We start from the raw sequence: 13,509 nt of genomic DNA on the forward strand, positions 1-13,509 counted from the left end.
ACATTCCCCCTTTACTCAGCAGAATCTAGTTTAAAACTAGTCCTTTTACCATGACATGACAAATGCAACATTTTAAATCCATTAACGCGCTTCCTGTCTTCTGTGCTATTAATAGCCATTATTTAATTATTTAAATTCTACATATGTTTTAAGCATATAAAACATTTTTATTGTTTTACATAATTAATATGTACCATTGTTACTGTTCTTTTCTTCCTGAATTTCTATGCTTCCATCTGGCTTAAATTTATTTCTTTATGAAGAACTCCCTTTAGTGCTTTGCTAAATTTATATCAAATAGTCTGATAAAAATGTCTTTTGGCTTTTGTTTTTCTGAAAATAGCTTGATTCTGTCTTAAATCTCGTGGGGTTTTTTTTCTCTGAATATAGAGGTCTAGTTTGCCACTTATTTGCATTCAGCACTTTAAGATGCTATTTCATTGTCATCTGTGTTCTATCATTTTGGTTAGAAAGTCGTCAGAGAACACTTTCTGTGGTCCACACTCTGGTTTCCCTCACTGTGCTCACTCCATTGTGGAGTGTGGTACTCTACAGTGAGCTATCGCTGAGTGTGTGTGCATGTAGGTGAGTATTTTAACCATTCTGACAGATGTGTATTAACATCTCATTATGATTTTAATTTATATTTCCTTAATGGTGAAGAGTTTTCATGTGCTTTATTTGTCACATGTATATCTTCTTTGGTGGAGTATATGTTCATAATTTTTTCCCATTTTCAAACTGGGTTATTTGTTTTTCCACTGTTGGCTTTTGAGACTTCTCCATGTATTCTCAATAGTTGTCTTTTCCAGGTATGTGATTTGCAAACATTTTCTCCAGTCCATAGATTGCCTTTTTGTCTTCTTAACAGAGCTTTTCTTAGAACAAACGTTTTTAATTTTGACAAAATCCAGCATATTGGTTTCTCCTTTTATGTACAGTGTTTTGATAACAAGGCTAAGAACTCTTTACTTATCCTGAGGTCTCAAATATTTTCTACTTTGATTTCCTCTAAAAGTTTTATGGTTTTACATTTTTCACTTATGTTTAGGATCCGTTTTGAACTAGTTTTTATTTAAGATCTGAGGTTTAGGTTGGAATTCGTTTTTGCTTCTGAATGTCCAAATTCTCTGTCAGCATTTGTTGATAAGACTGTCTTTCCTCCATTAAATTGCTTTTGCATCTTTGTAAAGAATCACTTGGGCTTCCCAAGTGGCTCAGTGGTAAAGAATCCCATCTGTCAAGCAGGTAGGAGACATAGGTTCAATGCCTGGGTCAGGAAGATTCCTAAGAGAAAAATGGCAGCTCACTCCAGTATTTTTGCCTAGGAAGCCCCATGGACAGAGGAGCCTCATGGGCTATAGTCCTTGGGGTTGCAAAAGAGTCGGACACGAATTAGCAACTGAACAACAAAGAATCACTTGGACATATTTGTGTGAACTTATTTCTGGTGTTCTCTTCTTTTCCATTAATCCATTTAACTTTCTGTTAACATCATACTATCTGGATGACTGTAGCTGTATAGTAACAGGTGGATTGATCCTTTCTAATTTATTCTTCTTTGTCAAGATTGTTTTAGCAATTCAAGAGCCTGTGCCTTTCAATGTAAATTTTAAAATAAGTGATCCTTTTACTGTCTCATTAGTTTTGCCTTTTCCAGAATGTCATCCAGATGGAATCATACAGTATATAGCCTTTTCAAATTGGCTTCTTTCACTTACTAACATACATTAAGTTGTATATTACTATGTCTTTTCATGGCTTGATAGTTCATTTTTTAGCCCTGAATAATGTTCTGTTATCTTGGTGTACTACTGTTATACTAATATCTTGATGATAATAATGTTCTATTATCTTGAGCTTTAAAATAAGCTTTCTTAATGTCAACAGAAAAATCTTGCTGGGGTTTGAATAGGAATTACAATTAAAACTATGAATCATTTTGGGGAATAGTTGACATCTTTGCTAGATTGAGTCTTCCAATCCATAAATACATGTCCCACCATTTATGTAGATCTTTAATTTTTTTCAACAATTTGTAATTTTCAGCACGTAAATTCTATATATATTTCATCAAGTGTATACCTAAGTATTTTATCTTCTTTAAAACAATTGTGTTTTTAATTTCACTTTCCATATGTTCATTGTTAGTTTATAGAAATGTGATTGACTTTTGTGTATATTGTACTTGTATCATGAATTCTTGCTGAACTCACTTGTTAATTCTAGGAATTTTTATGCAGAGTCCTTGGAATTTTCTGCATCTGCAAATAGGGGCAGTTCTATTTCTTCCTCTGCAGTCTGCATTTTTTTTCTTGTCTATTATGATAGCAAGAGTTTCCAATACTTTGTTGAATATGGTAGTGAGAAAAAGATGTCCTTGTCTTGTCCCTGATCTTAGGAGGAAAGCATATAGTTTTCATCCTTAAGTACCGTGTTAACTATAGGTTTTTTTGCATTGGATTGGCCAAAAATTTTGCTCGTATTTTTCCGTAATAGCCTATGGAAAAACCCAAATGAATTGTTGGATCAACCCAATAGATGCTCTTTATCAAGTTGAGAAAACTCCTTTCTATTCCTAGTTTTCTGAGTTTATGTCATGATGTATGTTGGATCTTGTCAGTCCTCTTCCTGCATCAATTGACATGATTATATCACTATGTATTACTTAATAAGGCATTTTAAAAATTTCAAATTGGTGAGACTGATTTTCATGAAGTGCCCTTCATTTTCATGAAGAGACTATTAATGCATACATAAAGTGTTTTCAGTAATACCAAAATAATGCAAAATAAATTAAAAGTTAATGATATCCTTTTCCTTACCTTAAATTCTCTACGCATTGCATGGCTCTTTTTCTTGTGACTATAGCTCATGATTAACCACTGAAATTATGTTTCTGTTAGTATTTTAGCTTAATATGTCCCAAATATCACAGGACTAAGTACATATTCTATGTTAAACTAGACTGAGTCTCAAAATGAGATGTTTAAGGTAAGTCAATCTGAGTGAAATTACTAAAAACAAACAAAAAGCCTAACTCAGGATACAGAAACCATTTAGAATTTAGATTTTTTTTTTCTTGCAAACATAAATACAACACTTAAAAGGTGGTGTCTGTTTAAGGTGGCGGTTGTTCAGTTGCTCGGTCCTGTCTGACTCTTTGTGACCCCCGGACTGCAGCTTCCCTGTCCTTCACTGTCTCCTAGAATTTGCTCAAACTCATGTCCTTGGTCACTCAATATGCCAGCAAACTTGGAAAACTCAGCAGTGGCCACAGGCTGGAAAAGGTCAGTTTTTATTCCAATCCCAAGAAAGGCAATGCCAAAGAAAGCTCAAACTACCACACAATTGCGCTCATTTCACAAGCTAGCAAAGTAATGTTCAAAATTCTCCAAGCCAGGCTTCAACAGTATGTGAACCATGAACTTCCAGATGTTCAAGCTGGATTTAGAAAAGGCAGAAGAACCAGAAATCAAATTGTCAACATCCGTTGAATCATCGAAAAAGCAAGAGAGTTCCAGAAAAATATCTATTTCTGCTTTATTGACTATTCCAAAGCCTTTGACTGTGTGGATCACAATAAACTGTGGAAAATTCTTCAAGAGATGGGAATACCAGACCACCTGACCTGCCTCTTGAGAAATCTGTATGCAGGTCAGGAAGCAACAGTTAGAACTGGACATGGAACAACAGACTGGTTCCAAATTAGGAAAGGAGTATGTCAAGGCTGTATACTGCCACCCTGCTTATTTAACTTATATGCAGAGTACATCAAGAGAAACACTGGGCTGGAAGAAGCACAAGCTGGAATCAATATTGGCGGGACAAATATCAATAACCTCAGATATGCAGATGACACCACCCTTATGGCAGAAAGTGAAGAAGAACTAAAGAGCCTCTTGATGAAAGTGAAAGAGGGGAGTGAAAATGTTGGCTTAAAACTCAACATTCAGAAAACAAAGATCATGGCATCTGGTCCCATCACTTCATGGCAAATAGATGGGGAAACAATGGAAACAGTGAGAGACTTCATTTTTGGGGCTCCAAAATCACTGCAGATGGTGACTGCAGCCATGAAATTAAAAGACGCTTGCTCCTTGGAAGGAAAGTTATGACCAACCTAGACAGCATATTAAAAAGCAGAGACGTTACTTTGCCAACAAAGTTTCATCTAGTCAAAGCTATGGTTTTTCCAGTACTCATGCATGGATGTGAGAGCTGGACTAAAGAAAGCTGAGCACTGAAGAATTGATGCTTTTGAACTATGGTGTTGGAGAAGACTCTTGAGAGTCCCTTGGACTGCAAAGAGATCAAACCAGTCCATCTTAAAGGAAATGAATCCTGAATATTTATTGGAAGGGCTGATGCTGAAGCTGAAACTCCAATACTTTGGCCACCTGATGCAAAGAACTGACTCATTTGAAAAGACCCTGATGCTGGGAAAGATTGAAGGTAGGAGGAGAAGGGGACGTCAGAGGATGAGATGGTTGGATAGCATCACCAACTCAATGGACATGAGTTTGAGTAAACTCTTGGAGTTGGTGATGGACAGGGAGGCCTGGCGTGCTGCAGTCCATGGGGTCACAAAGAGTTGGACACCACTAAGTGACTGAATTGTCCTTGTAGTCGATGATGTTTGGGGTTAGGGAGTAGAATGAAGTGAAGTGAAGTGGTGAAGTGAAGTGAAGTGGTGAAGTGAAAGTTGCTCAGTCGTGTCTGACTCTTCGCAACCCCATGGACTATACAGTCCTTGGAATTCACCATACAAGAATACTGGAGTTGGTAACCTTTCCCTTCTCCATGGGATCTTCCTGACCCAGGAATTGAACCCAGGTCTCCTGCATTGCAGGTGAATTCTTTACCAACTGAGCTATCAGGGAAGCCCAGGGAGTAGAATAACAACTCCAGTTTACTTTTAGTGAAAAAGGCAAGACATGTTCATCTGAAGCTTAGTTGAACTTTTTAAATGAATTCACTGCTGTAGGGCACTTATACACTGCAGCTTTGAAAATCATAGTAAGATATACTCAAAGACAGGATTATGGAACTCCCATTTCCCTAAGGCACCAGCTTTAAATGCGTTTGTGTTCTATTTCCTGTGCTTATGTTCTGCTCCCTTCAAATACACGCTGGGGAACAGGAAAATGCCTGAAGTCAGGCTGATCCTTATCTGAAAGTCCAGCTGGCCCGCGACTATCTGTCCAAGTAGCGGTTGTCCAGAGATGGATGGAGATCCTATCCAGAAGACCTCTATAAAATGTCAGCCTCCTCCAATGTCAGCTGCAGAAATGTCAGTTCTCAAGATAATTGTTTAGAAATGTATCTGCCTCCACTGAAGCCTTCCAGATGTTTTCTCTTAGATAAGATAGCTATTTCTTATCATCAGATTTATTCTGGCTTGAACTTCACTCTGAAGTTTCATAATTGGAGGGAGACAATTGAGGATTCAGTTACTGATTTTTAATTAAGTAGATCTGGACCCAGATCTCAATGCTTTCTGTGAGTTTGTATTTCCAGTATTTCTTTAGCCAAACATTGTGCTTAGTTGTTCAGTCATGTCTGACTCTTTGCAAACCCGTGGACTGTAGCCCACCAGGCTCCTCTGTCCATGTGATTCTCCAGGCAAGAATACTGGAGTGGGTAGCCTATCCCTCCTCCAGGGGATCTTCCCAACCCAGGAATCAAACCAGGGTCTCCTGCGTTGCAAGCGGATTCTTTACCAGCTGAGCTACCAGGGAAGCCCAACCAACATTTGCTTTCTCTAAAGACAGAGCTCTTTTGTAGGAAGTGTTTCTTCTTTGGTTAGGAGATTAGAGTGACATTTGTTCTCTGGCACAGAGTGGGTCTTCCAGAGTGCTTCTGACACAACTTGACTGACGAGGAAGTTGCTGATGGGTGGGAGCTGGCTGGACAGTAGAAACATGAGTAGTGACAAGAAAGATGGTGAGTTTGTGATGCTAAAGAACATGTCAAGGTTAAAGTCATAAACTAGCTCAAAAAAGGAATTCTAAAATACCAATATAGTAAACAAATACATGACACTATTTCATTGTTACAGAATTCTGCCTTTTTCTTCCCCTGTATCCTACTATTGTTGAAATTCAGAAATAGTTACATGGCAATAGTACTTTTTGGTAAAGAACCCTTCCTTTGATAATATTCGTCTTTATGTTTCCTCAAGACATAGGCTTCCATTTCCATCTTGCCTTAGGAGGGGCAGAAGCACAGAGCAGTTATGCTAGGTTTAAATATCAAAGTGGGGAATCAGAGCAAGTATAACCATTCCATTTCCTATGCCACAAACACTGAAAGATATTTACTCATATCATATTGTGTTTACCTCAATTATTCAACTATTTATTCATATAATATGTTTACTCATACATAGAATTTGAATTATATAACTCACTCATATAATGTTATATTTACTTCAGTTATTTGACTATTTGGGCCAGGATTATCTGACAATAATTTTAGTTCTCCATTTTCTTTATTCTGTGTGTTCATTTTATGAGTCAATGTACTCTATTATAGTTTGATAACTGGAAAAAGCTATTTTTATATTGGTCAGTTACTGCCACAATAATGCCGTATAACAGACTATCCAAAATGCAGTGGCTTATACCTGGAATATTAATTTTATTACTTATGGATCGTCAGGCTGGTTTGCCTGCATGTTTCAGGAAGCAAGTTGAGTGTGTTTGGCTCTATAGTACAGGCTAGGGCTGGGTCTGCTTTCCATGCAAGTCCCCAGGGCATGAGCTCTTGGTGGATCACACAAGCACAAAAGTCTAAGCCAAAGAGCATCAGCACATTTAAATGTGCTCTTCCTACTTCATGGCCGCTGATATTCCATTGTCTCAAGCAAGTCACATAGTCAAATCTAGCATCAAGTGGACAGAAAAATATACTCTTGTCCATTCTAGAGCACTGCAGAGAGACAGACTAAAGAGTTAGGAATCACGCAGTCTCCCACTAAGCCTGTGCCAGTGCACATCAGTGAGCTGTGGATTCTGCTCTGGGATTTCCTGAAGGCAGGGTGTCTCTTTCTTAAGACATTAGTAGCAGTAGTAGCAATAGGAGTAGTCTTGTATCTAATAAGTGTGTATCTTATCTTGTATATATCAGCAATAAGTGTGTATAACGGCACTTGCAGTGCTCAGTATAATTGTTATTCTATCCTTATTAACTTAACTAGTAACAATTAATAAGCAAGTGGTGATTAAAACATATAGCTTAAGTTTTTTAAAAAATAGCATTTAGTTGTTGGAGCTGATGTATTAATAGACTAAAGCCCAGCAGTCCAGTTTTCCTGAGTACAGACCTCCAATTCTCACTTCCCCTACTTCCTCCAGCTCAGACCACAGCCATATGCTCAGGTCTGGTTTCGTCTCCTCCAGATGCATTTCTAGATTGGACTTGATGAGAAAGTGCATTCATCCTGACCCTACCACTCCTCTGATCAAAAACCTTTCAAGTGAATCCCTACTAGCTATAGAATAAAGTCTATAGATCAAATTCTATAAATGTAAATCCTTGTCCATTTAACCTTTGGTTACAAACTCTTTCAGCCTGGACTTGCCAATACCAACCTCATTTCTCTATGGTCTTGTCCAGTTTATCCTTTAAGATACAGATCAAATGTCACCTCTTCCTTGAACATTCTAGATCCTCTTGGCCTGAAATAATAGTCTCCCTTTCTTGCAAAATTTACCTCTGCCACTTTTATGGCACCTGTGATTTCTAAATGGTATCATCATTATAGATATATGACATCACTGCTATTGGAATACCATTCATCTTTTCCCATCTCAACACTAAATATAAATACAGGTAACTAATAAGAATCTACTGTATAGAACAGGGAACTCTACTCAATACTCTGTAATGGCCTATATGGGAATAGAATCTAAAAAGAGTGGATGTATGTATACGTATGACTGATTCACTTTGCTGTACACCTGAAACTAACACAACATTGTAAACGAACAACACACCAACAAAAATTAAGAAATAATAAATATATTTCCTTGACTAACAAAACGTTATTTAATAGGTAAATGAATTTCTCAATTCATTAATACCCTTAGTAATTGTTCTTCCGTATCAGGCTTTTCAATAAGCTTAAGTGGTTGCCTTTAGTAACAGTCAGTCCACACTGGAGCAAAAACTGTGCAATCTCCATTTCTTTCTTCACTTTGCAGACCTGTTGCCTAGGAATCCATAGTGGATCAGCTGGTAAAGAATCTGCCTGCAATGTGGGAGACATGGGTTCAGCCCCTGGGTTGGGAAGATAACATGGAGAAGGGGACGGCTACCCACGCCAGTATTCTGGCCTGGAGAATTCCATGGACTGTATAGTTCATGGGGTCACAAAGAGTCGGACACGACTGAGCGACTTTCACTTCACTTTCATAGGAATAGAGTGATTAGCATTGCTTAGGGTTTCAGAATAATTTTGCTCCAGATGCTGCTTATGGATATATCAGGGACTGGACGTTTGGAAGCATTTCAACGCCAGGAAACACGTGACAGCGCAAATAATCTGTAGTTGTACTTCACTTAGAAGCTGTGACAGGGTAGCTTGACTTACTAAATAAGGCGCCTATGCTGGAAAACGCCCTGAGCATTTGGTATCTTTTGCATCCCGTGTCGGCAGCCATTGTTTGCCTTTCCTGCCAAGAGCCAAGTCCTGAACCGTAGCGCCCCCTAATGTTGAAAGCAACCCTTTCACGTTTAACATTAACATTAATATTAGTATTAAATGAAATGAGACAGGTAAATAAATGGAAGACCACTGTCAGTGAATTTAACTATGCAACTTGTAATGCTGAGTATTTGTGTAGATTGCAAGCTTTATGAATACTACTTTGAATGCCTATTTCATCTCCATTCCTCCTAGAGCTGTTTTGACCTTAATTCAGTCTCATGTATTCATTTCAAAATTACCAATAAAGTTTTTCTTCCTTTCCAAAGCATCAACTTAGGCTGTGGAGTGGAAAAAACTAAATCCTGTGCTCTGAGGAGTCTGTGCCATATTTTTTTCATAACTAAGCAGTGAGAGTATTCTTATCTCTCTTTTGTATTTTTATTCTGAATTTCAGAGTTTTCATTTCAAAGTATATATTTTTCTCAAAGTTCCTCTTCTTCAGCTTCCCCATATTTTTGGAAAAAGAAGGATTCAAATATAGAGTACAGTTTAATATTAAGTGGAATGGAGTGTTAAATGCCTCTCAGCCTCTTCCTACCAGGCTATTTAAATAAAAGATATCTTGAGAGCCAATTTTCTTGGCATGTGGGGGAAATTCTTCTTAAATTCAGTTTTCAATCTGATAGTGTTCATGAAAGCAGAACATAAAGGTAAAACGTGTTCACAGTTTCCATCAGTTTTGTTATGCAAAATACTTTATTTTGTATAAAATTGGATTTTGCAAGGGTAGAAAAAATTCCGGTAAATCATATCAAGCGTTCTAAAAATGCGTGTAGGACCATATCTGTTTACCCACTTTTCTAGGCAACTAGATGTGAGTTGGTAGAGGCTGACAGATCAGTGATTGAAGAGGAAATAAATAACAAAGAAGCTAAGGCAGGGGGCACGCGCGCTTGCATAAGCTCGATGAAGCCTGCAAACAACCTGATAATGTTCATCAAAGTGTGACAGAAGACAGAAACTATATGATTTTAAAAATCCTCCACATAAAATTTAAGATTCACTTTCTTTGCTCTGCATATTGATGTGTCTTTTTTTGTTTTAACACAGGGCCTCAGCAAGGATGTGGTGGTTATCTGACAGGTTCCGACCATTCCTTTGCCTCCCCTGATTCTGATTCCAATGGGAGGTATGACAAGGGTTTAAACTGTGTGTGGTTCATCACTGCCCCCGTGAACAAAGTCGTCAAACTCACCTTCCATACATTTGCTCTGGAGGCAGCAACTACTTTGCGAAGATGCATTTATGATTATGTCAAGGTAAAGCTATTGTGTTCTTTAACAAGAGTCTTCTAATCCGACTTTTTCATGATGTATTCCAGTTTATACCACACATGAAGTCCTGAAAGTTGTGAGTACTATTAATTGTTTAAATGACCTGTTCTTCGATGATTAAAGCAGCAGTCTCCAACCTTTTTGGCACCAGGGATGGGTTTCGTGGAAGACAGTTTTTCCATGGATGAGGGCAGTGGAAGATGGTTTCAGGATGATTCAAGTGCATTATATTTATTATACTAAAGCATCTGCCTGCAGTGTGGGAGACCTGGGTTCAATCCCTGGGTTGGAAAGATCCCTTGGAGAAGGAAATGGCAACCCACTCCAGTACTCTTGCCTGGAAAATTCCATGGACAGAGGAGCCTAGTAAGCTACAGTCCATGGGGTCACAAAGAGTTGGACACGACAGAGTGACTTCACTTTCTTTCTTATTTCTGTTTTGTGGCAATCTCAGGATGTTCTGCCTTGACTTTTGGGGTTAGGGTTCATGCTCCTATGTGAATCTAATCCTGCAGCCAATCTGATCAGAGGCGGAGCTCAGGTGGTGATGCAAGCCATGGGGAGCAGGTGTAAATAGAGATGAAGCTTCATTCACTTGCTCACTGCTCACCTCCTGCTATGTGGCCTGGTTCCTAACAGGCCATGGACCAGTACCGGTCCATGGCCTAAGGGTTGGGGGTCCTCTGATGTAATGAATGATACTGCAACTGCCCTATCTTCACATCAAAATAATCTCTGACAGGAATGAGTGAAAAATTTTGTGTAGCTTCTAACATTAGCTTTAAGATTCACTGTTCCTCCAAACCTTGTCAAGAGATAATTTATGGCACGATGGGTCCTCTGGAAAGACATTATCAAAGGATCTTAGGCAAAATCTAAAATAAATGACAGTGTCTATATGCAAATCATCACTCCTTCCTTCATCTATTTTTAAAGTTTGGATATTTACTTATTTAATATATTACTTTTAGATGTGAAAAATATCTTACTTCTGAAGTCCCATTAGAAGTAAATCAAGAAAGTTTTTAATATTTAAATGACTCTTTAATATTAAATCATTGTATTTATCAGGCTATATGCATTTAGGTTAAAAGTGCTAAGCAGCATCAATCAATATACTCCACTACACTGTTGGGGGTAAACAGCAGGCACTATTTTTGTTCAGGAGGAGCTTAAAGTTGGTTGCACAGTTAAAGGATGATACATGCAAATCAACACCAGGTAGTTCAGGAGAGTTGATATTCAAGTACACTGGGCATAGGCTGGAAGCCATGAGCAAGTTTAAAAGGGAGGATGGTTCATGATGATTTGGTGGGAACAAGAAAGATACATAGAATGAAGAGAACCTTTATTCAAGTTGGGACAGAGGGCATTCTAGGTGAGGCAGAAAAGGCATTGAAGTTGAATGAGTGAAGAGGTTGACTTTATCAGGGCAGATTATTGTTAAAGCAGAGCAAAAAATAAGACTGGATAGGTGGAGAAATACCCAGATTATAAAGGATCTAGAACATCAAGCTAGTGCATTTAGATTTTATGTAGTTGGAAATAAGAAGTGATTGCACGTTTTCCAATGAGTCATAAGATGAGAACAGTATTTAAGAAAGATGACTCAGCATTCTGAGTGGATGGTCCGGGGAGAGGCTGGAGTTAGGAGCCCAGGAAGAAATTACCTTTAAGTGAGGAGGGTGCAGAGATGGTGCTGATGACAAGCTGGATGTGAGAGAAACTTAAGTTCAAAAATCATCTTAAATTTTGCAGAAATTGGTTTTAAAAGAAAGGGGAGAAAAGTCATAGACAAAATACACATTTGAACACTTAATTATAAGAAAGAAAGAAAAGTTGCTTAGTCATGTCTGATTCTTGGCAACCCCATGGACTGTAGCCTACCAGGCTCCTCTATCCATGGGATTTTCCAGGCAAGAGTACTGGAGTGGGTTGCCGTTTCCTTCTCCAGGGGACCTTCCCGACCCAGGGATCGAACCCCAGTCTCCCACATGGTAGGCAGACGCTTTACTGTCTGAGCTACCAGGGCACTTAATTATAGACGGTCTTATATTTTCACTGTGAAAAGCACCATGCCCAGAAGACCAAAAGAATGTCAGTACTCTTAGGAGGAGGCCGTGGTTTTGCAGGAATAAGTTTAATTTGGATGATGGCAGGGCCAACAAGTGAAATTGACCAGGGGCAGAGAATGCCAGAGCTCCAGCAAGGGGACAGTGGTATAAATAGAGAGAAGGCAGCAAAGAGAGTTTCTTAAATCAGGAGAGATGCTTCTTTGAGAGAGACAGCATGGCACTGAACAGCCAGGCTCCCGCTCAACTCCAGGAAAGGTCCAGGGTGAGACAGCTGAAAAGGACAGAAGAATCAGGAAGAGAAACAGACAAGTCACAGAAAAATGTACCAACCAGGAATAATGCAGTTATCACTGAAGTCAAGGGAGAAAAGTCTTTTACCAAGGATGGATGGTCAGTACTATTAAATTGTAAATTAGAGGCCAGGAAAGGTTAAGATAAAGAAAAACTCATTAGACTGGATGACAACCATTTAAATAAAGTATTGGGACAGAAGCCAGATCAGAAGGAATTCATGAAAGACTACAGATAACAAGAAATGTCAGATCAGGGTGAATTCTTCTTGTCTGGAATGAGACCAGAGTGGCCAGAGCAGCAATGAGCTGCTCAAGGCTGTTCAAGGCTGTTTGAGTGCTAATTTTACCAGAGGATAAATACATTTTCAGGGCAGGTAATATGGACTCAAACCCAACTTTGCCACCTGACAAATTTCCTAATGTCCCTGATTCTCATCACTCCATCTATTGAAAAACGAACAAACAAAATCACACAATTGTACCTGTCTTGCAAGACTATTTTGAGGATAAAGATAAGGTATGTTAGAGCATTTAGCACTGTGCCTGTCATATAATTTGTAAATAAATTTATTTCTTTTTTCCTCACTTTGGGTGACTCTACATGGTCACGAAGTCTGTAGAATCTCCTTTTCTTAAAATATTATGAATAATTGATTTACATATACATTATTATGAATGTAAGTACAAGGGGGATGTTTAGAATGTGGTTGTGCCAGGAGGAGGCTGACTGGATTTATTCTCAAGCTATGTTTCTATGTGTGATTTGATAATACAATTAAAAGAACTCTTGGAAGCTCCCTGACAGTCCAGTGGTTAGGACTCTGCTCTCACTGCTGAGGGCCCAGGTTCAGTCCCTGGTTGGAGAACTAACTAAGATCCCACAGGCTGTATGGGGTGGCAAAAAATTGTTTTTAAATTAAAAGAACTATTAATTTTATAGATGTTTTCAAGCTATTTAGGACAGACATAACAATATTGAAAACAAGGAGCTATTCTCTGGCTTCAATATAAAATGCCCTTTCTTTTTTAAAAGAAATTCTGTTCAGATCTACTTTTGTTTTTCTTTTTGGGAAAGCAGTTTCCCTCAATTGGCACCATTTCCAGCTTATATGAATCTGGCAGATCACAGGACAGTTCTTGGAATGTGAGGCCTG

The 13,509-nt window shown here is 38.5% G+C and overlaps 1 protein-coding gene across 2 annotated transcripts in view; it reads left to right on the top strand.

Moving 5' to 3' along the window:
• CUBN (cubilin) overlaps window positions 1–13,509 on the top strand; it is a 259,434-nt gene that overhangs the window by 225,228 nt on the left and 20,697 nt on the right. For both annotated transcript variants that reach the window (XM_086334167.1, XM_086334168.1), the window contains one exon: window positions 9,764–9,972. In XM_086334167.1, coding sequence (XP_086190293.1) covers window positions 9,764–9,972 — 209 coding nt within the window. The remainder of the gene's footprint in view (window positions 1–9,763; window positions 9,973–13,509) is intronic.

This window comes from Bos grunniens, chromosome 13, assembly GCF_055505025.1.
Source record: "Bos grunniens cultivar Pamir isolate PY7600 chromosome 13, Bosgru_T2T1.0, whole genome shotgun sequence".
In the NCBI taxonomy this organism is placed as follows: Eukaryota; Metazoa; Chordata; class Mammalia; order Artiodactyla; family Bovidae; genus Bos; species Bos grunniens.